The sequence below is a fragment of the Dysidea avara genome, chromosome 3, assembly GCF_963678975.1.
Source record: "Dysidea avara chromosome 3, odDysAvar1.4, whole genome shotgun sequence".
Classification (NCBI taxonomy): Eukaryota; Metazoa; Porifera; class Demospongiae; order Dictyoceratida; family Dysideidae; genus Dysidea; species Dysidea avara.
In genome coordinates, this window is record NC_089274.1 from 13,315,832 (window position 1) to 13,342,802 (window position 26,971).

General features: G+C 37.5%; 3 protein-coding genes across 3 annotated transcripts in view; 2 read left to right on the plus strand and 1 right to left on the minus strand.

Annotated features, from left to right (window-relative positions):
* The first annotated feature begins 1,144 nt into the window (after positions 1-1,144).
* On the plus strand, positions 1,145-4,727 carry LOC136248339 (uncharacterized). The gene is made up of 6 exons (XM_066040129.1): positions 1,145-1,290; positions 3,077-3,161; positions 3,218-3,543; positions 3,686-3,833; positions 4,078-4,282; positions 4,341-4,727. Exons 1-6 carry the CDS (start codon positions 1,145-1,147, stop codon positions 4,661-4,663), a joined length of 1,233 nt encoding a protein of 410 aa, XP_065896201.1. The 3' UTR covers positions 4,664-4,727.
* Positions 4,728-9,734: 5,007 nt separating this feature from the next.
* Positions 9,735-11,730, plus strand: LOC136248341 (tripartite motif-containing protein 2-like). The gene has a single exon (XM_066040130.1). The coding sequence runs from the start codon at positions 9,735-9,737 to the stop codon at positions 11,595-11,597; it is 1,863 nt and encodes a 620-aa protein (XP_065896202.1). The 3' UTR covers positions 11,598-11,730.
* Positions 11,731-12,542: 812 nt separating this feature from the next.
* The window catches only part of LOC136249464 (integrin beta-1-A-like), a 37,774-nt gene continuing 23,345 nt past the window's right edge, over positions 12,543-26,971 (minus strand). The window contains exons 16-25 of the mRNA XM_066041476.1: positions 22,494-22,564; positions 22,098-22,157; positions 21,803-21,875; positions 19,737-19,928; positions 19,425-19,526; positions 19,200-19,368; positions 16,330-16,440; positions 15,996-16,111; positions 15,883-15,939; positions 12,543-12,801 (exon numbers count right to left, since the gene is read on the minus strand). Coding sequence (XP_065897548.1) covers positions 12,700-12,801; positions 15,883-15,939; positions 15,996-16,111; positions 16,330-16,440; positions 19,200-19,368; positions 19,425-19,526; positions 19,737-19,928; positions 21,803-21,875; positions 22,098-22,157; positions 22,494-22,564 — 1,053 coding nt within the window. The 3' untranslated portion in view covers positions 12,543-12,699. The remainder of the gene's footprint in view (positions 12,802-15,882; positions 15,940-15,995; positions 16,112-16,329; positions 16,441-19,199; positions 19,369-19,424; positions 19,527-19,736; positions 19,929-21,802; positions 21,876-22,097; positions 22,158-22,493; positions 22,565-26,971) is intronic.

Sequence of the window (26,971 nt, forward strand, 5' to 3'; positions counted from 1 at the left end):
GAACTGCAAACATTGTATGGAACCCAATAACTGTAATCTTTGTAACTACGTAGCTAAATTCATTTTATGATTGCTTTTTTTTTTCCTGAGCATATCAGCTGTGCTGTCTGCTCAGTAACAATAATAATAATAACAATAATAATAATAATAATAACATATGTGTGTGTACAGATGTATACAGTTTCACTGTAACTACATAAGAAGCTAATTGAAGTGTATTTTTTGTTGCACCTATAAATGTCAAGCCCCACCCACAGTAGGGTGGATATAGTGGGGATTTGATGAAGTGGAAAGTCAAATTCCCCTACCTAGCTGGGACGAATTATATAATTATTAGGTCAAATCCCACATATAGTCCCATGCACCATGTGACGAAGGGGATTTGACACAAAAAAGCACTTGTGCTGCCCAACCCCCACATATCCCGTACTGGCTTGGTGGGAGTGGGGTTGACATTGATAGGTCAGTGCATGATTACGTGATTCAGTACTGATGTAGCAAGTATTGAAATGCTCAGTGCAGGCCTCCACTAGCAATATAATTATACTAACTGCAATTAGCTACTTAGCTCTATTGTTATGTGAAGATTAGATCTTATCTAGCTAGCTATCATTGCTTGTTAATTAATCTCAACTAGAGGGGATGCGCTAATTATAATGTACAGATAGTTAGGCCAATGAAACTTGATTACTAGTTTCTCGCTCAGATTTTTGAAATTTTGATGCGGGCGGGCGGTTTTAATTCATTATTCATTATCTGACTCAGGGTGTGCTGAGATCAGAAACCTTCATATTGTCACTAAAGTGTTGTAAAATTGCATGGATAACACTTCTCATTTGAATAAAAAGAATATTAGTACTCCTGGCATGCCTATAATAAAGTGACTTCTTTATTAGAGTAAAAGTGACTGCTCTATTAGAGTATTTCGATCTAAATTGCCAATAATGAAATTCCATGCGGGTGCTAGTGAAGGGATGTGGGCGGTGACGCGAAACTGCTAATCAAGTTTCATTGGCCTTAGTTAGCCTCAGGGCCAGCCGCTTACACTCATTGTATAGACGCGAGAGGCGCAGTTCAACAATAGCTAATTGGTTGGCACCATGCAAATAAGTAGCTACAGGTATATAGCCTCGAATATATAGCCATGGCTGGGATACGCTTGCTGGATGAGTTGGAAGAGTTCATAAGGGAGAAAATAGAGAAGGAGCGATGGACCCACAAACGTATGAGTCTTCACCTGCAATACAAATATCCTAGCAGGAAAGGATTGAGTGTTCGCTCATTGGAGAGGTTTGTATACATATAGCTAGCTAAGTAGCTTGGTACATGAACCTACTGTATATAGCTACAAACAGCTGCAAGCCCGTTGCAGAGTCAGAACTGTATTATATATATAGTTACTTACAGTTGCAAAAAGAGCTCACTAGTGCTGCATACGTAGGTAATAGCTATGGGTATATAACTATAGATAATATAACTAGCTATATAAAGGGTCCGTGCATTCAGTTTTCAACAATAATTAATTGCATCATGTTTGATTGAGACGGGCTAACAAGCTAGATTACCGCCTAAGTAGCTAGTATTTTTTTTATTTTTTATGATTATGATTATGATTATGATTACTGAAAACACAGTTACAAACTGATATGTTCAGGTAAGGAAAAAACATTACAAATCACATAGATGAGAGTCAGTTATAATTTATCTAAAAATACTTGTAGAGATTGGGATTCTATTGTGTCAGTTGGTAAATTGTTCCAATCGCAGATAGATTTGGGGTAATAGCTGAATTTATAATGATCTGTTCTAGCAAACGGAATCTCAAAATGGAAGGGGTGGTGGTGGCGGGTTGGATATGTGGTGTTGGTGAAATAATTTGGGACTGTTAAGACTGATGAGGAGTAAACAATGTTGTAGAATACTTTTAATCTAGTCACGTATCGTCGGTATTGAAGTGATGGCCATTGTAGATCTGCTAACATAGATGTAACACTACTGTTATATCGGTAGTCTGACTTGACCCAACGAGCAGCACGTCGTTGTACCATTTCTATACTTTGTATCTCCTTCTGCAAGTAGGGGTCCCATACTGCCGATCCATACTCCAACAGTGGTCTCACTATACTGGTGTAGGCTAAACATTTAGTTTTAGTTTTTTACCTACTTGTCCACATGTGTTTGTGTAGCTTGTATGTATACATGCATGCATGCTCTACAGTGAATATCACCAGCAGGGGCGGATCCAGGAGCTGGCTAGGGGAGGGGCACAAACAGGGTAAGTTGTAGGTGGTTGCATGCATGGGGAGAACCATATTCTCTATAGTTCAGTGCTGCTTTTTTAAAGCAGCAAATAATCACCTCTTAGTGGTGTCTCACTGTTGATATTTGCCATTTTGGCCTTTTCAGATGGTTGTGAAGTCTTAAAACTGTTTAAAAGGCTCTGAATGTCTTAAATAACAGCAACACGATAATTATTTTTAGAGGCGCTTAGTACGCACGAAGGTGCTGGGTGACTATTTTACAGTTAGTTTGACTTCCGTTTCGCTTTGGTCTCAGGTGAATTTGTAATAAATGCTAGTAAAATGTGCATATTTTTGTAAGTTTTAAACTAATCTTGGTTGGCCTGACATAAAATTTACTAGCTGTTTTAATCAGAAGCATGGCTGGCTCCTCCACAAGGAGGAGAGGGGGGGGGCATTTGCCCCAAATGCCCCATCCTGGATCCGCCATTGACCAGTCTAGCCCCACATTGAAGCGCAAACATTAGGTACTATATTGTATACCAGACCAGACGATCACCATTATTATGATCATGAATAGTCTAACTAATACACTGATTCCAATTATTACTGGCTAAGTAATTTAAGACTGAGAATCATATATGTGTAGTAATTCACTACCAGTTTATTTAATAGTATAGCTACATTGCTATATAATGCATGGCAAAATTTTAGAGACCCAAATGTAGGCTTCATTCAATGTACACTGTAGCTATATATAGGGTTTGCATATATGTTTATGAATAATCAGCATACAAAAGTAATATAGTCCTTAGATTGGTTCATCCTATATATAGGTTCTGCCGTGAAAGGAACATTCGCAAAACAAGCCGGCTGACAAAACCTGAGTTAGATGAGGTCGTAGCCGCTGCTGTCAGTGAGGTACAACATGATATAACCATTTATTTAAAACCATACTATGTGTTATATACATATAGGTGGGTCCTGTGTATGGACGCAGAACATTTACAGGGGTATTGGCATCAAGGGGAATCAGAACAGGAGAAAAGAGAGTTGGCGAATCATTGAGATATGTCTCACCTGTGTACTGCCGTGCCCGTACAAACTCCACTGCCAGGATGACAAATCCTACAACATACAGGGCAGATTATTTTGGTCACAAACTACACATCGACCAAAATGAAAAAAATGTTATGTTTGATGTGACCCACATATGTGCAGTGGATGGCTTTAGCCAGAAAATTGTGGCATTTAGCACTATGCCTATTAAAAACAACAGTGTGATCTATGATATAGTGTACAGGTACTTCATTACTTGTAGCAACTACACTAGCACTGCATTACTACCCACACATTCATCCATAACGTTAACAGTGATTATTAAAATTCTATGAAGTATTGTTAGAATCACATTTCTTTTAATTATTAGCATTTGAATTGTTTAGGCAAACCATATGCCATTATGGTATGTGGGATCAGATCAGGGTTGACCATGGAAGGGAGTGGTATCTTATGTTGTACATCCAAGAACACCTGGCAGGATATAGACGAAACCCTTCTGGACCACCTCACCTGCAGACATCCTCTACTCAAGTGAGATTGTATTTGTCACATTATCATGATGTAACAAGAATAACCTATAGTGGACTACTGATGTTTAGCAGCAGCTATTGTAGTTGGATAAGCAGGGTAAACCCCCAAATTAAAAAAAAACAATATATTAATGCTGACTAGATGACATTCTAAAACAATGATATAAGAGTGGGACACACATACAATAACTGTTGTTTCATTTCATGTGATGTTCATACTGATTTGCTTTGGTGTCTTGTAATAGAATCATGTGATCGAAAGGATATGGGTAGAGGTCAACGGAAGGGTCAACTACCCCATAAAGGCCGCTCTAATAGAAATGCAAGAAAATGGCGATTTCAACCTGGAAGACGATCACATTAAACATTGCGTCTCCTGGTACACTTTACACGTCAGCCAAGTTGGGACTACAATGTTTGTGACAGCCTGGAACGAGCATCGCATATCAGGTATATTTCACTATAGATAGCTAGCTACTTTATGAAATTTTTATCACCATTACTTTAGGTACAAACAAAGGCATCCCGAATGTGATGATGGCACGAAATAATCAGACCAAGCAAATTGATAACACTCTGGTTCCAGCAGCAGATGAAGCTGTTAGAATGTACGAAGAAAACGGAGGACATATAACTATATTCAATGAGTTTGGACAAGACCCTTTAAGAGGAAGACAAGAGTTAATAACTATTAGAAAGGAACGATTTGCTGAGCAATGGCCAAGCTTTGGCAATATTTTTCATTCACTTGTAAATGGTGACAATACAATGTTCCATGATGGACTGCTATGTTTTATTAATATAAGCATGCAACTAACAGCACAGCTGTGAGAGAGTTTTACATGCAATTGTATTTTATTGTTAACTTTATTTACTTCATTTCTATTTATCTGTTGCTAAGATATATCATGTTATGGTTATTGACACTTGCATTTTGCATGTTTGATGCTTGTATAAATGGTTCCATCTCTGTATAGTAGGCTAGTTATCAGTTGTTTTTTTTGCATAAAAACAACACTTGAAGTGATATACCAATATTCTGTTGTAGGGATTAAACCTCAAAATAATGTTGGTGAAGAGCATAACAAAGTTTCCACAATAAATCCTATTACTTCTGGGTTCCCAACTATACAACATTATGGTGCATAATTTCATTTATATAATGAGAAGTTACTGTACAAGACTTAGAATTGAGCATAAAAGTACAAATTTAATTTAATTATCGCTTAAACTGTTCTTATAAATGGGAGGGATGTTTATGATACAGTATTGCCGCTTGATTTGGTAACTGGCTATTCCACGTAAGAATGGTTGAAAGAGAGAATCAATATTAATATTTGTATCAGTCTATAGCCTGGTAGCTGGCTAAATGAATCTGCATGAATGGCGTCGAGAGATGTTATTATGGTTTAATGGTAAATTGTGCTGACTATATGCAAGTATATGGATGATTCTGTACAACATTATCAGTTTCATCTTATCTCTTCTTCAATATAAAATGGGCCAAATGCAATCTAGCTGTTGTAAGATGCTTGTAACACACTCGTATATCTAGTAGCAGTTAACAGTAAACCTAGCTGATCTTCTCTGGATATTATTTAGATAGTTTGGTGACCAGACAGTGCTGGTGTACTCTAAAGTCTGTTGTGGGAGTGGGTGGAGGGTGTGTACTGATTTTAAGCAATATGAGATGAGCTATTGTCACAGTTACATTTAAATGTGTTGTGAATTGATTGACGGTTGATAGCTAACTGCTAAAGCATAACCCCTGCTGTGAACTCACCAACATTGACAAAATAACAAATTGTATATACAGTGTAGAACACGACAAAATAAATATTGTATTGGAATGATTTTATTGGAGTGGTTGGGGGCATATTAAATAAAGGTATAGACACATATATATGGGATATTTTGTTATAGTGTGTGCCCCCTCTTTTTTATTACATGAACATCAGACCATCCATCTGTGCATGTCTGTCACTCTGTTATGTAATGTGTTTATCTTCACTATTAAGGGGGAGGCTATAGCTAGTGATTTGAAATGACAAATCCTTGGATATCAAACTCTAGTTTAGATCTAGAAGAGCTAAAGTGAAAACTACCTTCGTGAATGTGAGAATATGTATTTACGCATAATATTGCCTATACACTATAGGGAATATTGTTGCTAATGGGGTATGCAAAACTTGTCCAACATTAACGTACAGTAGTATGTTAAAGCAGCATGTCATGACTATACATAGATTTGAAAGAACAGTATACACAGGCATATAATTAATTTTTTTTGGAAAGTTTGGGGTTTTAACAGCTTGACCACAAACCACACCAACATAACATACATAAAGTGGAATGCAGAGGGTAATGATGATACACTCAATAACACATGCAGCTAATGGATTTGCCAGTAAAGTGTGGGAATTAATTCAGCTAGGGTGACACGAGTGATGTGATTCATAATCTGATCAACAAGCCTCCATGCAATTCCTCACTGCATGCAGTCTGCAGTTACAAGGACGTATTAAGACAATTGGTACTTGGTAGCTGCCCGCTGTACAGTGCACTGCTATAGCAGAGTTCTATGATTCCTCCTGAACCAGTGACAAATTGGTAGCTCCACAAAAGTTGCGATGTCTACTCTTCCTCCACAAACTGCGACCACAAGGACGTATTAAGACACACTCACACACACACACACATGCACATGCTGATTGTTACTGAACGAATGTCACAGAAATTAATATCTAGTGATAATTGTATTGAAAGTGGCATCATCTGTAAGAATGTTGTATTAGAGAGTATATAGCTGTATTTACCTTAATGGAGTATACGTATATGTGGAGCACCAAACTAACGTATGTATATAACGTATAGTGAACATAACGTATAGTGAACATAACGTATAGTGAACATACTATAATTATGATGGTGACAACCAACAGCCTTAATAGTAATGCCTGCAGGAGTGATCTTAATTGAAACTGTACATGTGCTTTATAATGACATGAATATGGTTATGCAGGGCTGTGTGATTAATACATACATATGTACAATACAATAGTGATATTGACGTTATTCACACCTTAAAAACTTTAGATAAATATTGACCCCCTGTACATGTGATTTAATAAATTTGACGTCCGCCATATATGGGGTTTTAAGGAGGGAATCATGAACTGCCAACATCCAACTGCAAGGTGTACATGCATAATTCAAAGACGATTGCTGGTCCAATATCACAACAATGTCATTTTATTAAGTTCTGTGATTACAAGTGTATGAACGACATTGCCCTGCTTGCAGCATCATGTAAGAATGACACAGAGCATATCATTGAATCATGTGAAAGTACACACAATATGAATACGTTTACAAATGTGTGTGCATCTATGATTTTCATTGTTCATGTTCTAATTACAGAGTTCCTACAACTAGTATTGCAAATGTTGAGTGCAGTTTGGTTACATTGTGCATACTATTACATGGAGCTTGTAAAGTTTAACACGGTTTGTATATACATGGTGGGCCGGAAAAAAAATTGCATAAAAGTGCTGATATCTACATTCTTGTAAACATTAAATGGCATTCTAAATTATCACCTGTTGTTAGAACTATTTAGGAATCAATGCTTCTTATCAAACTGCATGCATGGTTCCATTCATACTTAAACAACACACCCCAGTGTGTTTCTATGGACTATACGCGTCTGCCTTTAATTCTGGTGTACTATATATATGGAAGCATATAATGGATGGTAATAATTTACCATCTGTCATTACCTTACAATTGCATCTAATTGCAGAAGATACAGAGTACTTCAGACAAATTAATTCTCTGGGTGCATGGTGTGGAGATTTGGTTGGTTTTTTACACCCCTTCTGAGATATTTGTCCCTTTTCACTTAAAGTGATTTAGCTCTAAGATTTTCACTTAGGCGCCTGGGCTATGGGTAAATACTTCGTACAGGCTCTACCTTCTGTGTACTCCCTCCAGAAAACAAAATTTGTTTGTTAGTATACTTTACATTGGCCAGCACTGAAGGTCTGACTGCAAAATATTCTACATCCTTAGCTACATAACGTAACCTAAACTGTACTTGGGACACTGAACTACTTTTAGACCGAAAATAACTGGGAAAACAATGGACGATTGGTATTATAAAAATAACAATAGAACACTGTGCACTTGGGGCCCACTACTCAGGGGATTAGGTTATAAAAAAAGAATAATTATAGAAATGCATTTAATCTTTGCATCTTTATTAGAATTTAGTAGGCCTAACAGGCTTCGAATCCATATCTCATCATCTCAAAAGTAGCCGTGACCCATACTTATACAGAGCCTAGTTCAATTATTGTAGACAAAATAATAGAATAGAGAGAGTTGGATTAGCAAGTATTTGTCATCATCAGCACTTCGGCAGGGGTTCTGTACTGTCCATTCAGCTATCTCTTCAAGTCCTCTTATCATTGCCACATTCGTAGATACAATTTTGCCTTCTATAGTGATTTAAGGATGTTCAGGATGTTCGTATGGTCCATGGATTATACCAACAGTTGGTCATACAATGTGATAATTACATCCGTAAATAGTTTATAAAAAGTCATAGTCCCTAACTTATACATGTAGCTACTTTAATATAATAATATATGTTAAAAAATGAATGACCTGTTGGATTGTTCTTGGTCTCCATTGTACGATATGGAAGTCAAGCTGGTCTTCATCCCAGAATTCGGAATTAATAAGTTACTGTGTTCAAATGAGGTGACGGACTTGTCTTGGTCCAAGGAATGTCCCAAGAATATCACTTGCTTTTACTAGAAACTTTTATCACTTGTATCCTACATACTACCAAAATACTACTTCAATTTCTTTACTTTCTTTATATAGCTATATGGTGAGTGTTCTATTATGATACTATGCATGCTTGACTGTTGCAATTGGGTAAATAGGGTGACTGATTGTCAGTGTATTTCAAGCGGACCTTACACAACTGATCTGTACATCATTACACGGAGTGGGGTTTCTCTGTGTCTCTTTATTCTTACCAGTCACCAATACCAAGGAGATGAGGTCAACTTGTGATTATGCTGCGTAAGCATTAATTGATTATCAAAAGACATGGTCATCTTGCTCCTAGCTGGTTGATACAAGATTCACAAGTTCTGAGGCATACTGCGTGTGCATAAATAATGTAGTGGCAATCTTAATATTGAACACAGTAAGGCTTTGTTACCGAAGCTAAATATTCAGCATTATAAATATATATATGCAGGGCTGGAAGGTATATCCCACAGGCAGAATACGGTGACCATATACTGTGTTGTTTAAATTCTAGCCTTGTTGTGATCATATAGAGGCTTGTAGATAAAAATTTTGTAAGATGCTTCTATGGTGTAGTTTTAAGGGGATGTCCATTTGGAAGGGGGGTGGTGGGGTGTTACTTTAGGGAGTCACTACTATACAGTACACTGAGACCTCATTTAGTGACCACTTCTGCAATTAGATCATGCAAGTTATAGTTAAATCATTAAACTCAGTGACTGGTCATTTACGAATATACCGACTGTTCTATTAGGGTAGTTCGATCTTTAGCAAGGGCTACCTGTATAATATAGATATATAATGTAGATAATACATTTAGCATGCTTCCTTAAAGCAATAGCCACAAGGAAACCATATCGTAGAGAGTAAATCTTACAGTAATGTCTATATTCAATGGCTTCAATTATCGCCTATAAGCCACTGCAACCACTGTCACCATATTATTAAAGGTTGGAAGCACTTTAAATTGAAACTTTGGAAATTGGAATTCATTAATTCCAACTTCCAAATACTATATCTATGCAAAGCATAAAACTTTAGCGCTTGGCGCGCTGCGCGCGCCAAGCGCTAAAGTTTTATGCTTTGCATAGATATAGTATTTGGATGGCGGAAAGATCCCTGCATCTACCAGGATCACGACATTACTGAGCTGGCTTTATTGCAGTCAAAGAAGAAACAAGTTAACATTCGACCTAAAGTAAAGTCCATGTTATGTCCCGACCATGATCTGGAGATGAATTTCTTCTGTGAGACATGTGACCAGCTAGTGTGTCATTACTGCACAACCAATGAGCACAATGGACATGTACATAACTCTGTGAAAAAGATGGCCAACAAGCACAGGAAGGAAATGGAGAAGATGATTGAACCAGTTGAGGAAATGATCAACAAATTGTTTACCACGCGCCAGAAGGTGGTAGCTGTTGGGGAGAAGATTACATCACAGGCCACTGAAGTTGATCAACAGATTGACCTGTATTATGAGGAACTAGACCGAAAATTACAACAACAAAGACAAGAGCTAAAGAATGAGTTACGAGAATTGTCAGCAAGGAAGAAAAAGACAATCTTGCTGCAGATGGAACAATTAGATTTCACTGAAACACAACTGTTGAGTGTGAAAAAGGTAAATGATGCAGTGAAGAGTGGATCAGACCAGGAAGCTTTGTTCATGAAGAAACAAGTAGGGGCTGATGTGAGGAGACTAACTAATTCATTCAGCAAGTTGGAGACTGAGCCAGTTGAGTTACCCATAATGGAGTTTGTTCCTGCAAAGAAATACAAGGAGTCATTTCCACGGTTTGGCCAATTGTTTGATGATGTTGCCATACCAAACAATTGTGAAGTCACTGGTATTCCAACTCAACCACTTGTAGGTAGCAAAATAGATTTCACCATCATCACCAAGAACCGAAAAAATGAACGTTGTTACAGAGGAGGTAGCCACTTTATTGTGCTGGCACAATCAAGCAGAGGAAATGTTGTTCCAGTAGAAGTGAAGGATAACGATGATGGAAGCTACTCTGTGTCTTTTGTACCCAAACAAGTTGGTGAAGTAAAGTTGTCGATTACAATTGAAGGGGATCATATTAAAGGAAGTCCCAACATTATTTTGGTGTACCAAGATTACAAAACTCTAAACAAGCCCAGGAAGGTCATAAAAGATGATGGCAAGATAGGTAATCCAATTGGCATTGCATTCGGTAAGGATGGTGTGTGGGCAGTCACAGATGGTTACTATAGTCACAACTGTGTATACATATTTGACAGTCATGACAAGTCGAGTAGAAAATTCGGCAGAACTGGAACAGGCAATAGTCAGTTTAAGGAGCCATTTGGGGTGTCGTTTGATGCCAACAATCACTTGTATGTTGCTGATTGTAGTAACCATAGGGTACAGAAATTCAGCTTTGATGGTATATACTTGCTGCAGTTTGGATGCTATGGATCAGGCAAAGGTCGACTGAATGGTCCAACAGGTGTTGTAGTCCGTGATGATAGGGTGTTTGTTGCTGATAGGGACAATGGTCGTGTCTCGGTGTTTCATCTTAATGGTCGGTTCAGCCGCATTATTGGATCAGGACACTTGAGTAAACCCTGGGGTGTAGCAGTTACTACTAACAACCGATTACTTGTTGCTGATTATACCAACAATTGTATATTCAGGTTTACACTGGATGGTGCATATGTGGACAAGTTTGGTGATGGTCATTTGAGCTGTCCTGTTGCAATTTCTACTGATTTGCACGACCTTGTCCTTGTGAGCGAAAATGGTAAACACCGTGTGTCAGTCTTCGGCAAAGATGGAACATTCATACATAAGTTTGGGTCCAGTGGTTCAGCTGAAGGTCAATTTTCTTACCCACGTGGAATTGCTATTAGTCCATACAATGATGTGTACATTGCTGACTATAACAACATGAGAATTCAGATTTTTTAATTTTTGAGCTACATGATCATGAGTTAGTCAAGGGTTTTCTTTTTTTCATTATTTGTACTTCCTTTTTAGAAAATATGAGGTCTGTGGAAATCAGGAGTAAATGTGAATAATTATATTGTTCATGCTACTTGTACACACTGGAGCAATACTATGCCTTACGTATAGCAAAGTGATGTCCCTAATAGTGGATTTTTCTGTCTGCAGAGAAGCTTCTACTAAGCCAAATAGCACTTATGGATAAAAGCATGCTGCCACTTTGCATAATGGAGATTTGTCAATAGGCTTATATACCCAATTTACACTCAAAAATTGTGAGGTTTACCGGGAGAAAACAATATTTACAGAATGGTTTGCTTTTAGCTAGCTAATTAAAATTTGCATAACTGAAACAGTATATTAAAGATGATAGACTTTCTGTAAAATTAATGTCAATTTGTCATATAGAACAAAAGCATTATTGACACATGCTTAATATTATTGTAGCTATGGAATGTGCAAAGAAATTGATTAAATATACAGCAAAATTTTCCTATAATGGTGCACCTTAATTGGAAATTTTACTGGGCTATAATGATAGTATCAAGGCTGCTTTTGCTGTGTGTAGCTATAAGCATAATTTTCAAAATGCTATTGGCTGCACATGTGATATTGATAGGTTACCTAACACAGGTGGCCACTAATATAGATTGCGTGTAGTTTAAAACATGTGTGGGTTGGTGCGTGTGTCAACTTTAGGTCATACAAATTTAGAACAGTGTAAGCTATATGTTCAGTTCTAAGCTACACTTTTGCTAGTTCATCAAATAGTAGTATTGTTACCTCTCAAGTAATGCTCAAAACCAAAACGAGTATATGTGTATGTAGTTATGCCATCATCTATCCACTGGTCCCTTGCAACAAAACCCTAGATACATAATTGTAGCTACTACGCACATATCAAGACAGTTCTGTGCTATACGTAATAGTATACTAAACTACATTAATAGTATACTAGATAAACTACACTCTAGATAAACTACACTAGTGATGCATTTATAACACAGTATATATTGACAAAGGAGAAGAGCAAACAGTTTTGAATACAAAAACAAATGTGTGATTCCTACTGAGCTGCTGACTCTGCTTCCTTTTGTTTTCTCTTCTTTTGATCATACAATGGATTATCAACATCTGTTGTAGCTTTGCTGTATATGGGATTTAGTTGCTGTAGAAAAAGAGCACAACAAATGCAGTATGGTTACAGTACGGCTATGTACTAACCCTACAGGTAGCTTTTACTAAAATGATATCACTTAAGAGTATGTGGATAGTAGCTGTGTACCAAACAGCCAAACTGTGAAAAAGGGTGCGGCTCTAAAAGTTGTGAAATTAAAGCGGCAGCCAAGACATGACTGCAATGACATTAATGTCAATGATCAGTATTAACGTCATGATTGGCTGCCATCTTTGTTGCTTTTGTGTAGACACTACCCATTGCTTTCTTTTTGATTTGTCTACTTTCTTTGAATGAGGAAGAGTGAAGATTCTTATTTTTATTTTGAATTTATAGTTTTGTTTATTTGAGCTATTTTTAATAGTTATAACATGGGCATGAGTGATGTGCCTGATATATACGCACAAGCATGAGGGTCGCAGGTACGAGTGTGCATGTTTCAGGAAATCACATGTGCCTATGCTACAACTAATATGTTCCATATATGAACTATGGAACTCTTGCTATCAGTCTTGGCTTCTTTTGGTGATAACAATATTGAATATTGCTACATGTCAAAAACCCATGTTGATACATCTCTAACACATTGATCGAAAGTCTATACTGGGCTACTACTTGGGGATAGTCTACTACTTGGGGATAGTCTACTACTTGGGGATAGTCTACTACTTGGGGATAGTCTACTACTTGGGGATAGTCTACTACTTGGGGATAGTCATATAAACCACTACTAATGTGCCTTTAAGGGTTATGCAGTTTAAAGGGTTGGGATAGCTGAACTCTATACAAAAGAGACTTGTATTGTAGCTGCACTCTCTACAAGGTAACTTATACTGTAGCTGACCTTGGTGACTTATTTGTAGCTACACTCTCTACAGAGACTTGTAGTAACATAGCTGAACACTGGACTTTTTTTTTGTAGCTAAACTCAGTCTTTCTATGTACTGTCTACACATGACTTGCGACATAGCTGAACGTCTCATTACAGTGACTTATACATAGCTGACTGCTCTAATAGGGTGACTGCACTAATAAAGTATATTGATTGCTTACTTCAGGCCAAATTCAGCTAAGTACAGGGTTGGAAAGTCGGCAAAATTAAAATAAAAACATTAATTTTTGCCAGCTGAAGAATGATTTCGCAAGTCAAATGGTGGCTAAGCTACATCAGGATTGCTTGAGTAGGCTCCTATATGTGAGTATTATTTACTTCTATGAGAGCTTAAAGGTAACTTTGCAACCTCTTTGTGGCATTTTTTGCTGCTTACAAGATGATCATGTGATTAACATAAATCTTTTGTTCTGGAAAAAAAAAAGGTCGGTTGGGCCCAAGAAACAAAAGATTTAGTTTAAGTGACCTTACCATACATGGTTACTTTTTGCTTTACAACTCGGTGGTTTTAAAACTGATTCCTTTAAGCCTTTCTATGATGACTGACCTACCTACTGTATAGCAAGTCTTTGCCGTGCTTATAATTTGTCATGAATCTTAAGTTTGCGACACAAATTTCCACAAATGCAGCTCTCTGTGAAAATAAAATCTGTTGAAATTTTGATTTCGATTATTGGAAATGCATTGGAAGAGGAGAGGGAAGCATTGTTAAGTAGTCGTATACATGGCTACCATGACATTTTGAACTCCTGTCATTGGTGAGGAACCTACTCGTATAATAGAAAAGTGGGGATGTGTGCTGTGTGATGACCCAACAGTAGTGGGGCGCTTACTGCACACCCTCTAGAGGATATGCAGTTCATTTTTGTTTTATGGTAGCACAATAACACATAGAGTGACAAGGCAAGAAGACATGAGATTAAATAAGTCTGAATTTACGTAATTACCGTGGCTAGCCACTGTTTGCGAAAATAAAGTCTTCATGATAAAACCCCGCTGTATGGCATACACTGGTCTTTGGCTGATTCCTACAAGCGGTTTGCTTGGTGGGCGTGGTAAGTAATTGTTTTATTAGCAAAACTCAATTGCACAATTGTTACACACTGTTGGGTTTTGTGCTGTACCTTCATTCATGGTCATGGTCTTTCCTTTGACTTCTTCCAAACCACAAAAAGGATTTAGGTTTGTTAGTTAACCTATCCATTGGAGATGTCCATTAGAGATGCAACAATATATTGATATATCGCGTATCGTATTGTTTAATACGATATCGCTGTATCAATACGCAGTCAAACTGTATCGATATATCGTGTATCGTGATATATCGACATATCGTGGCTTGTTAACATGGCTGACAATCAAAATATTGTACATTGTGGTTAAACTAAATAGTATGTAATGTTTCTCAAAGAAAAAACAGCCCACTTATTGCCCTTAAAAATGACATAGACCATTGTTAAGACTCCACTTTGTATCGTGCAATATATCGTTGTATCGTGATACACCAGTGGCAATATATCGATACGTCTACATACTGTATCATTGCAACTCTACTATCCATATACCACTTTTCAGCTTCTCCATAAGTGGTTTACCTTGTAGGGTAAATAATCATTAACACCATGACTATTTATCGTATTTAAACCAAACTTGATAACAAGATTTACCTTTAAACTCCTGTGCCAAATTTCAAGGTAGTCAGGTAATAAATGCATTTGCATTTTATGGCAGCTTTTGTATTATAAAGTGTACAAAAAGACGAAGAAAAAGAAGTGTAAAAAAAGAAAAAAATTAAGCTAATTTTGAAGACTTGTATCTAGGAAATGCATGGAGTAATTTTGCTCAAATTTGGTATGTGAAACTACTGAAAGTGGAGGGTATTTCCATAGCAAAAATGTTTTGTTTCATAAAGGCAGCACAGAGCTACGTATGTGTGAAAAATGCATTATTGTTCTTTCTGTCAATAACACACTGCTGTGGCGTGTTGGCTTCTTGGGTCTAACAACACATTACGGTGTGTCTTAATTAGAGAATGCGATGTACTATATATACTAACCGATGATCACCCAGACTTCAGAGGCAGCTGAACATACATACATCGTACACACTGACACTACTTTATGGCTTGTTTCCTTTGTCATGTATTACATACACTGGTATGAACAGGACTATGTTGTTACCTGTCCAAATTTAGCATCGTTCTTCTCCTTTAGCCACTGTTGGTACTCATAACGATACTAAACAATACAACATTGTAATAGTATGATACTTTATCAACAGCATTTTGACTCACTCTCAGTTCCATGAATATTCTAATTCCAATTAATACTAAAATTCCTATTAACAGTAGTGCTCCCAGTATTATGACAATTATGATCCATGCTGGAAATTCTGAATCTTCACTACAACCTGTTAATGTGAAAAGTATATATTAAAACAGAATAGCACGCGCGCATGCATGCACACTACACACACACACACACACACACACACACACACACACACACACACACACACACACACACACACACACACACACACACACACACACACACACACACACACACACACACACACACACACACACACACTACTTTCAATATACCACTACATATACAACACTGTACTTTGTCTCTCATATACAATGGGAACTTGGCCTCCTTCTTCACTGCGGGTACCAACAAAATATCTGTAAGCACAGTTGCCTTGGCTAGCCACACAAGACACAGTTCGAGTACCTACAGAGAATAAATACACATAAATGTACAAGTAAACAATAGATAAGTGTACAAGTAAACAATAGATAAGTGTACAAGTAAACAATAGATAAGTTTAGTTTAGTATCTGGAATGCAGTTAGTGTTAATAGCATATTGTGTAACCACTGGATACTCATAAATATTGACACCATCAGGAAAATGATAACAGACAGCTATACTTGTATGTTGATATTATGTTCCAATAGATAGAAACTACATTGATTTGTCTTTTGTTTCATGTTTGTCCACAGTGAGCTGTTGAGTAGAATAAAGGATGAGTGAGCTATAATGCCATAGGTTAAAGATTTTGTTGAACAATGCTTTCAATGAGTGATATTCGTGAGTTTCTACTTGAAAACTATACAAGACTGGCAAAACTTAGTACTACAATAATTTCATGGACTATATTGAAGATGAATGATATGATATAATCGAGCCAACAAGCAAACAAGATGTTTAACAAGGTAGTAGGTGATTCTAACACTTGTTCTTGTATTGTAATCTTGATTGATTGCCACATAAAACTTTACAAAACCCATGTACTGCATCTACATAAGCCACTATAGTGGCTATTAATATTGATCGATCGATCACTTGTATATGGAACATCACATGGACTTGCAATTAAGATTTTCGGAATGCTGGCATCATAAAGAATAAAATGGTGTCCAAGTTTTACTGATTCTGAAGCTCCTTCGCCAAGTTAAGACGGTTGAAACACAGGGGTGTAAATTTGCATAATGTTTTAGAGAAGAAGATATCTTTTGGACTCAAGTCATGTGGAAAGTGTTTCTGTCAATCTACAAGTAGTATGGTCCACTGTGGCACGTTTCAAGCAGCGTCGCTTTCAACAAGTCCCTCGCCTCTTCACAAATGAAACATTTGAGTGAGCTGATGGCGATTCTTGCCGATTGAGGACAGATTTTCAACTGATTTTTATATTGATATCTGTAAGTATATAACACTTTCTGTTAAGAAAACAGTTGTTGGTTAAACATCATGTGTTTTTGGTACGTCTTTTTTTATATTGCCACTATACACCTTTAGGGTTAAAACATAGAAACTAGCAACTTTTTGCATGCTTTGGCACCAGAAAAGTTTTTCTCCAAGTGTGTTCAACTTTAGCATCTTGTAACAAAATCTTGAGTATTTCCTTTAGTTTCTGTATAACAAGAGTTCATGCCTGTCTGTGTCCCACAATAGTGTTTGTATATTTTTTATGGCTAACCAGAGCATCCAGTGGTTGCACAATAGCACTTTACAGAGTAAATAAAAAATAAAAAATTCCGCTTATGCTCCAGAACCAGTACCACATGTTTGTAGTGAATATACAAGTTTTTGCAATTGAATCCGTCCCGTTTGCAGTAGAGTTTGTCGCTTTTGCAGTAGAATTCGTCCCATTTACAATTAAATTCATTGCCTTTGCGATTGACTTCGTCCTGTTTGTAGTAGAGTTCGCTGCCTTTGCAGTAGAATTTGTCCCATTTGCAATTGAATTCGTCGGTTTTGCAATTTATTTACTCGCTTTTGCATTAGAATTTGTAGTGTTTGTACAAGAATTCATCCGTAACAAGATTGGCAGCTGCAATAAACACAAAAACAAGATGTAGCAGCTGCTCCATGATCTTAACTCTTTATAAAGCGATAATTCTTCTGCTATGGCTTCTTCAGCAACATTCACAATTGTGCTTCGCCATTGGCGATGGGTGTGGTCACTCACAAACAAGCTAATTAACTTGATAGACAGCTAATGGCTTCGCATATAACCAGCTTCAATTACTCTCTAGTGTCTCAAGTGGTTATGGAATCTTATCTCACTTGAAATTTTAAAGATTTCATCTCTGGTTTTGTTGAGTTTATTGATCCCTTGTCTGAATCAGTGGAGTATAGTTAGATGTACTACACTTGAAAAGAATTTATTGCTATTTCAAGAGTTCATCAAGAAGAGAGGAAGGCCAAGATGAACAGCAAATATTGCCATAACTTTTGAACAAAGTGCTTACAGAGCAATCCACATGTTTCGATTGTTAAATTTATCAAGAGAAGCCTAATGGCACTTTGCTTTTAACCTATGAATGAATTACACAGCAGTTTAAAGTAGTAACAGAAATTCGCACAGAGCCGCACAAGACAACTACAGTAACCATTGACTCCCTGAGAGTTCATGAGAATGCTCTATAAAAGTATCTCAACAATGATCGTATGCAGATGAACAATTTGATTCAATTAAAAAAATAGACTCCTATATTCAGTAACAATTACATGGAAGGATTCACTGCAAAAATAGTCTGTTATTCTTTTAAAATCAGGCGCACGCCCACAGCCAGCCTTCGACTGGCTGTGCGCTTGCTTTACTGAAATTGCTTTTGTAAAAAAATGTGTGTGTACATACAGCATACAGGTATCTATCTACTGGTAGCTATTATTATTATTACTGTAAAATAGTAAGGTATTTGTAAATAATAACTAAATAGTTAATTAATTCCCTATTTGGCTATGAATTAACTGCAGGGGCATCTAGCTTTTAGAAGTAGCACAACACCAACTCCATCGGATAAAAAAATCTTGGATAATAAAATCTTAGATATCTCTTGAATGCTTACATGCACCCTTCTCTTAGCAACATGATACACTATCATGTAAGTGCATATATATACTGTACATATACTACTAATAAAACATCTGTGCTCTAATTTAAAAAAAATGTATTCTTTATTGCAGAATGGGCAAACAACTCACTTCCATCAATCATGAAATCGGTGCGATCAAAATTAGCTCGTTGACTCATGTCAAGTTGTGTTATGTTAATCCCACTACAAACCGGATCACTATAGTCAAGACTACCGGAACTTCCAAATTCACTGAGAATGCAATCACCGAATGCCAAACAAGCAGGTTCTGGACAATCCTAAGTTGATTTTATTTTTATAAACATTCAGCACACACATAAGTTCATCAACTTACTGCACCAGTTCCGGTACAAAACTGGCAAAACTGGCCAGTGAAAATGGCGTCGTTACAAATGCATTCATTACATTCGCAAGCTCCTCGATTAGAACAAATAAGCTGCAAACAAAAATTACACACATGACTTCTACCCAACATTACTACACACATACACACGACTTCTACCCAACATTACTACACACATTAAAACATTATCTTCAACAACTGGCTCCCTTAACTTTGTAATCTGAGCTACGTACTGTAAATATAATGTTGAGTTTGGAGCAAAAATACATGCACACAGTTACATAAATTCAAAGCCTCACGTACATTATTTGTGTCTCTGCAGGCACTCTGATCTGGAGTACAATCACAGGCTGATCTTGTCCATCCATTGATACACACACACGTTCCATTGCAGCCACAGTTCCCTTGGCTTAGTCCTCCACAAACGTTACCATTACTATCTGTTTCACATGAGAACTGATCGCATTCACATGCCTCTCCAAAATAACGGGGATCCTACAAAAACATGCATGTACATCTCATTTCTGAACATGGGCAGGAAAACTGCATGACACAGAAAGATGGCAGCAAGAGTAACTGTTATATTATGGATCATGATATTGATGCATGTAGTGACTGACTAAATCCACAAAACAGACATTTCAGCTCAAGAAGGATGGTGCAGCACGCTTTGTCCTTCTGTCAGTTTACATATATTACAACATTTATAACTTTGTGTGCAACAATGCAGTGCCAATTTATGAAATTACAGGACAGTCAAATTAAAATCTTGCCAACTATTTTAGCAAATCGCCAAATATTAGTCTTGCCAATATTTGTTGTTATACAGTACTAGAAGTCTATATGTTACACGGAATTGAATTTTCAAGCAATCATTTGGAAGGGGGGCTAACCATTATGAAGGGATTGGACCGAGTCATGAACAAGAGATGTGTTATTATAGCTATAATGAAACTATGGCTTGTCAAAACCAAGTCAATAACTCTCTCAAAAGTTGGACTGGTGTCACAAGTAATAAGGTATGAAAATAATACTGGTGGAAGCTAAATTTGGAGACGATTTGCCAAATTTAGTTCTTTGCCAAAATTAGTTGTTATAGAGTATTAGTTTACGTAGTCGCCACATGGTGATGAATGTACCGTTTGAGAATGTGTTTGAAGGGTGTTATCCTAGTGAACTGACCAACACTGAGGAAGGATAATATTCCTTCCAGTTACAGTATGCTCAAAGGCCTGTTTCATTTGATAACATGGTGAAATTCCGACCAATATTCTGCCCTCTGATATTTATGGCCACTCCAACTTGATTTTCTCTTTCCGTTTCCCGTCCACCACCTGCACATTTTTTTTTGTCAAGCCAGTAAATTCCATTATTCCGTAAACTGATTATTCTAGTCTGGATTCTAATTTAGACACGAGGGGAACATATGGCGCAGGTAGGAATGTGTTGATTTTGCCAGTAAAAATTTTGGCATAATGGGTGGGTAAAAGCAATGAGCAAAATGGTGGCATAATAGGTGCAATTTTTGTGAAGTGGACATAAAAATTATACAAAAGATCAAGATGCTCTAATAGAACAGTCACAGTACTAGCTTGTTTCTTGCTGTACATTGTAAGAGCAAGTGCAGATCAAGATATTCTAATAGAACAGTCACTTTAAGATGAAATTATAATTGGCACTTGGAAATGGTCAATTAACAAAGGCTGAGCAAATATACAATTCTTTAGCAAAATATGGAGCATAATAGGTGAATAAAAGAATTGCTGGAAAGAAAAATAGTCGGAAATAAAGCAAAGTAGACTCGTTCCTAGGCAAGACTGCTGGTTATTTATGAGGAATTACAAGATCACAATCAAGGATTTAAAGCATTTTGAATATAATTTAATGTAGAATGCTGTTAACATGGATTATAGCAAATTCCATTACTCAATTATGCTAAAAACAGCTACACATGAAAACAACTACACATGTTTATTACACAACTACAAGGTGGACCCGCCCACATGGCATAGCCAGAACGGAAAACAAGAAATCAAGTTGGAGTGGCCTGTTCCTCAGGCACAGTTCTAATGGTGTTGTTATCAGTTATGTTTTTTAAACAACAGTGCTGCTCTTGCTGGTTGAATGCATTGTGGTTAAATGCAAAACTTTACTACATTACACTGAAGGAAGCTGTTAAGTGCAATCAGGACTGTACAGCATTACTCACTTCAGGCTATGGTCGCCTCCATGCAAGGTGACATGTATATTCGTGAGTACAATTTATGACACAGACAAATTACTACTCGTTTGGACTTTTGAGTAATTTATGATTATTGTTACTGACAATTTTCATACACAAGCAAAGAATTATCAATGGTATTCATTACCGTACAAATGCACTCGTCACATTGACAATTTCCTCGATCAATTCCAGAACACACCTGTTCATTTGGTCCCATCCTAAAACAGTAAATTATAAGATAAATTACCAGCATGGAAAAAGTTAACACATGAGGCAACATTTCAAAAATTGCCTATCTGTTACAGATGTAATTTTCCAGAAAACTGCTGTCCTTGTAGGATCATTGAAGGAAAGAACTATATATTTGTGTTTCTTGTCCAATAGATATTATAGTAGAGGTATATACATCACACACTCATACATACATGTGTAAGACTCACGGACAATTATTTGACATGGTCATTGCTGCAGTTGCGTCACATTCACATTTGCTCCCAAAACTAAGTAATGCATGATAACATCATAATCATCAGTACTACTGAATAGTAGGGATCACCAAGGTTTGCTTTTTCCCTTTAAAAATCTTAGGTTAAACTAAAGTTTTCAGACAAGTATAACTTACCATTGCTAATTGAAAATTATTAGAGTTGCTTTTTCTGTGTATCACAGGAGAAAAAATGAATGTCTGATTTCTATACTTTAGCTTTGCAAGAAGCAAACCAATGGTTTAACGTTATCTCATGTAACAATGAAACTTTCCATGTATGCACAGAGTTTAGCACTTTCAAGTATGCTTGCATGTGCACAGTATCTAATTACAAAAAGAGTAAACAAACTTTCCAGCTTGACACTGACACGCTCCACAACTCAGGGTTCCACTTCCACTACAATCATCACTATTTGGTACCTACAATAACACAATCAAATGAAGGCACAGTAGAACTATTATTATGTAGTTGCTTATTATAGTCCAGTCATTTTATGAAAAAAAAGGGGTCAACCTTTAACTAATTGCAACACAAATGGTTTCAACAGTTTCTAGCACAGAAAAATGTGCTCTATAACATATCAAAAGTCCCGGAAAATCCCATAAGGGGAAAGTGACCTTTTGCATGACCTTTTTTGCCATTTTTAGCAAAAAATTAGGATTTGTGCTTCTATTTCAGCTATACATTATCCAAACTATTTATATTTGGTATCAAATGATTGCTCTCACTATAAGGAACAAGATGACACTTGTTTGGTATCCATAGCTTAATCTGTTCTAAAGTTATCATCATTTTACTGGACAAAACTAATATTATTTAGTCCCGCCCACGTACTTAATTAAATTTTGGTTTAAGCTATTTATTGCTTGTCTAATGATAGTTTTCCCATGGCAAGGGACTATTTTCATAACAGAGGGTCATAATGAAGACTGGAAGGTGCATGTGTTACCATGGAAACCGAGAAATAGCATAGCTTTATATACAATTCGGTTGTTTTCATTCTCCATTGTCATGAAGATGGATTTAATTCCTTACAACTCGAAACCTGACATTGTACAAGTTAAGTTAGGTACATACACAATGACACACATTAACCATGGCCGTGGTAGGGGAAAATCTATTCCCTTTTTTATATAAATGGTAAGTTTCGCTTTCATTCAGTGTTGGTATCTGTATCATCTTCTTCATGGATTGAGGTGTCTGAGTTGGTGCAACCTGTTCCCTTGCAGCTGCCACAAACAGAAGAGCATTTCACCTTGTATTTCTTGCAAGTGCATCTCATGCTGCTGCAGCCAGTGTGGCAGTTACATCTAATCATTTTCAACAGCTCACCAGGAGCAGGTGATAGATCAGTTAGCACAGGCATCAGTTTACCATCATAATCTTTCTACCCCCATGCAGTTGGCTGCATTTCACTGGCATCACCTTTCCACTCTTGTGTTTGGAATTATACATGGAAACTGTGATATTTAGCAGCAGCTGAAGTAGGTGGCAAAGTTTATGGAAGAACAACTGTAGTGTTTTTAGCTACCTATTCACAAAAACGCTTGTATTGGAGAGAGTTTAATCCTTCCTTTGGACTTCCACTGTATAAATCCACTAGTGCTTGCTCTCCTGCAGCCACGATGTCATTTGGTGTAGATGCTACTGCACTGAAACACTTTGGCCTGCATTTGAAAGTATTTACTGGACTTTACCTTTCCCAATGTCATATAGCTGTGGTGTTGTGTCACATCCAAGTATTGCATGCAGGAAGAGAACATTGTAGCATATTTCAAAGCCAAGTTTCTCTTTGACAGCAGTTATGTTCCGCACCCTAGGTTTCATAGTGGCTCTGATTTGAAAAATATGTTGTGTGATTCCAAGCAGGCATGATAGCACAACAATACAAGAAGATCGGTGTCATCGCCAACTAGCACAGTGTCTGCTACTCTGGCTAATTCTACTGCTTTTTGACAATCATCACATCAGTATCTCCTGAAGCATGGTACACTTTACAATTTCTTTCCAAGAAGCAGCTAAGCATATTAATGAACTGCTACTTGTTGGTGCTGTTCAAAAAAGTACCCTTCTTCATGTTCAGCTTCGTATCTTTGGTGAATGACATGTGAGAGGTCATCAACAAAAGATATGGTACATCTGAGGAGGGCCAAAGGGTACTCCGGAGTGGCTGTGTCATACACCAAAGATACGAAGCTGAACATGAAGAAGGGTACTTTTTTTATTGAACAGCACCAACAAGTAGCAGTTCGTTAATATGCTTAGCTGCTTCTTGGAAAGAAATTGTAAAGTATACCATGCTTCAGGAGATGCTGATGTGATGATTGTACATTACAAAAAAGCAGTACAATTAGCCATAGTAACAGACACTGTGCTAGTTGGTGATGACACCGATCTTCTTGTATTGTTGTGCTATCATGCCTGCTTGGAATCACACAACACATTTTTCAAATCAGAGCCAAAAAAGCCACTATGAAACCCAGGCTGTGGAACCATAGATATTAGAGTACAGGGATTAGAAACTAGCGCGCGCCCTGAAACACTCCGCCGTTGGTGAATTCATGAGGCCAAAATAGTGTCTTCTGCTCTGGACTACTTTCTACGGGCGTGGAGTATTTCATGACAATCTCTTTATGTTTTACAAGTACTAGGCAAACTCCTATTGTAAGTCTTGTTGTGAGTTTTTGCCGCCATCAATCATTTTAATCTCCGTTGACACGATTTTTTTGTGTACCTGTTGCGTTCATGGTAAGTTCACTTTCGACTGGCAAACAATGCCACAGTAACCCTAAAGTAACACAGTTTTGCATGGTGTACTTCATTTTGTTATTCCGCTTGATTAATGCCCTTTGGCAGTCTCATCTCGGTTCTTTAAAATACTACTCCATGATTTATCAACTTCAACACAAGCGCTGTTATGCGAGAAACATCTTTCAGTGGTACTGTGCAAAACTTCAAAGTATTGCGAAGACTTCAGCACTATTTCCCCAGTGGAACTAGACTTCTGTTCTTCGTAACAGGTAGACAAAAAACGAAGGTACCCATTGATGATCAAAATCGTAAATGGCGATGAAAACCACCCAAGACGATTAAACAACAGAAGCCAGAAGCATTAAAAGTCTTGTACATCAACTACAATACCACAAGGTGGTTGAAATCAACTGTAAGACGACTAAACCACAAACTGCCATCCTGTCCGCATGGATTTAATCAATACCGAGGAGTGCTTCAACCACAATCAATGGTAGATATACACGGCGCGCGCTCGGTTACCTATCCCTTCTCTCTAATATCTATGGTGGAACATAACTGTTGTCAAAGAGAAACTTGGCTTTGAAATATGCTATATGCAACATTCTCCTCCTACATGCAATACTTGGATGTGACACAACACCACAGCTATATGACATTGGGAAAGGTAAAGTCCAGTAAATACTTTCAAATGCAGGCCAAAGTGTTCAGTGCAGTAGCATCATAGATAATGTATGCGTTCCTACTGGATTGGAAACGCCCGTATTATTTACGGAGTGACGTCATAGGCCATCCTCGTTTCATGGCCTCGACAGGTGGAAGATTTCGCTGTTCTTGTAACCAGCAAATTAGTGTTTGTTGTTTACAGCTGGGTTAGTTATCACCTACACTAATTGGAGGCTGGACTGGGTAGGGACGCTGGAGGGCAGTAAACAACAGTGTAAGAAAATTCAGGTTCAAAGGTGAAATATGGTGTTTCAAAATGGTTGTGCAAATTTCCTGAAGAAACAGAAAGTGTAGCATCGTTTCTTTGCTGCTGTTTACACCACTTGTAGCAGGTAGAGTGTAGTAGGCTAGCTAGATATTCACTGCTTCACTGTATATTTCCACTGCCTCGATAAAACTTCAGAAAACAAGCACTACTTTGTGCTATTGTTTAGCTCAAGCTAAGCAGTACTGAAGCATAAAATTTATTTCAATGTATCACACATTTCTTTGGTTGTGCAAATGCGGTGACGAGAAGTTGGCTAATAGTACTGCTGTTGAATTATTAGCTGGTGCGTACCTGCCATTATCACCTGTCGCAAATAATATTTCTCCCAGTGCCCACAGACACGCTGTGTTCTTGTTCAGTACACAACGCAACACAATAAACAATGTAAAAGGAATGTCCACGCCTTCGAACCGGCCTTCAAACAAGCAAGAGAAAGCCAAACAGCCACTCAACAAATTTCCCAATGTTTGGCGCACCGAAACTAGGATAGGAAAATAATTTAACTGGCGTTTCCAATCCAGTAGGAACGCATACATTATCTATGGTAGCATCTACACCAAATGACATCGTGGCTGCAGGAGAGCAGGCACTAGTGGATTTATACAGTGGAAGTCCAAAGGAAGGATTAAACTCTCTCCAATACAAGCGTTTTTGTGAATAGGTAGCTAAAAACACTACAGTTGTTCTTCCATAAACTTTGCCACCTACTTCAGCTGCTGCTAAATATCACAGTTTCCATGTATAATTCCAAACACAAGAGTGGAAAGGTGATGCCAGTGAAATGCAGCCAACTGCATGGGGGTAGAAAGACTATGATGGTAAACTGATGCCTGTGCTAACTGATCTATCACCTGCTCCAGATGAACTGTTGAAAATGATTAGATGTAACTGCCACACTGACTGCAGCAGCATGAGATGCATTTGCAAGAAATACAAGCTCTTCTGTTTGTGGCAGCTGCAAGGTAACAGGCTGCACCAACTCAGACACCTCAATCCATGAAGAAGATGATGCAGATACCAACACTGAATGAAAGCGAAACTTACCATTTATATACACAAGGGAATAGATTTTCCCCTACCA

Excerpts from the sequence above, each read along its gene's own strand:
- LOC136248341 (XM_066040130.1), top strand. The coding sequence starts at position 9,735 with ATGCTTTGCATAGATATAGTATTTGGATGGCGGAAAGATCCCTGCATC.
- LOC136248339 (XM_066040129.1), top strand. The coding sequence starts at position 1,145 with ATGGCTGGGATACGCTTGCTGGATGAGTTGGAAGAGTTCATAAGGGAG. Across the intron at positions 1,291-3,076 it reads AGTGTTCGCTCATTGGAGAG|GTTCTGCCGTGAAAGGAACA; the intron begins GTTTGTATACAT and ends TCCTATATATAG. Across the intron at positions 3,834-4,077 it reads TGCAGACATCCTCTACTCAA|AATCATGTGATCGAAAGGAT; the intron begins GTGAGATTGTAT and ends GTCTTGTAATAG.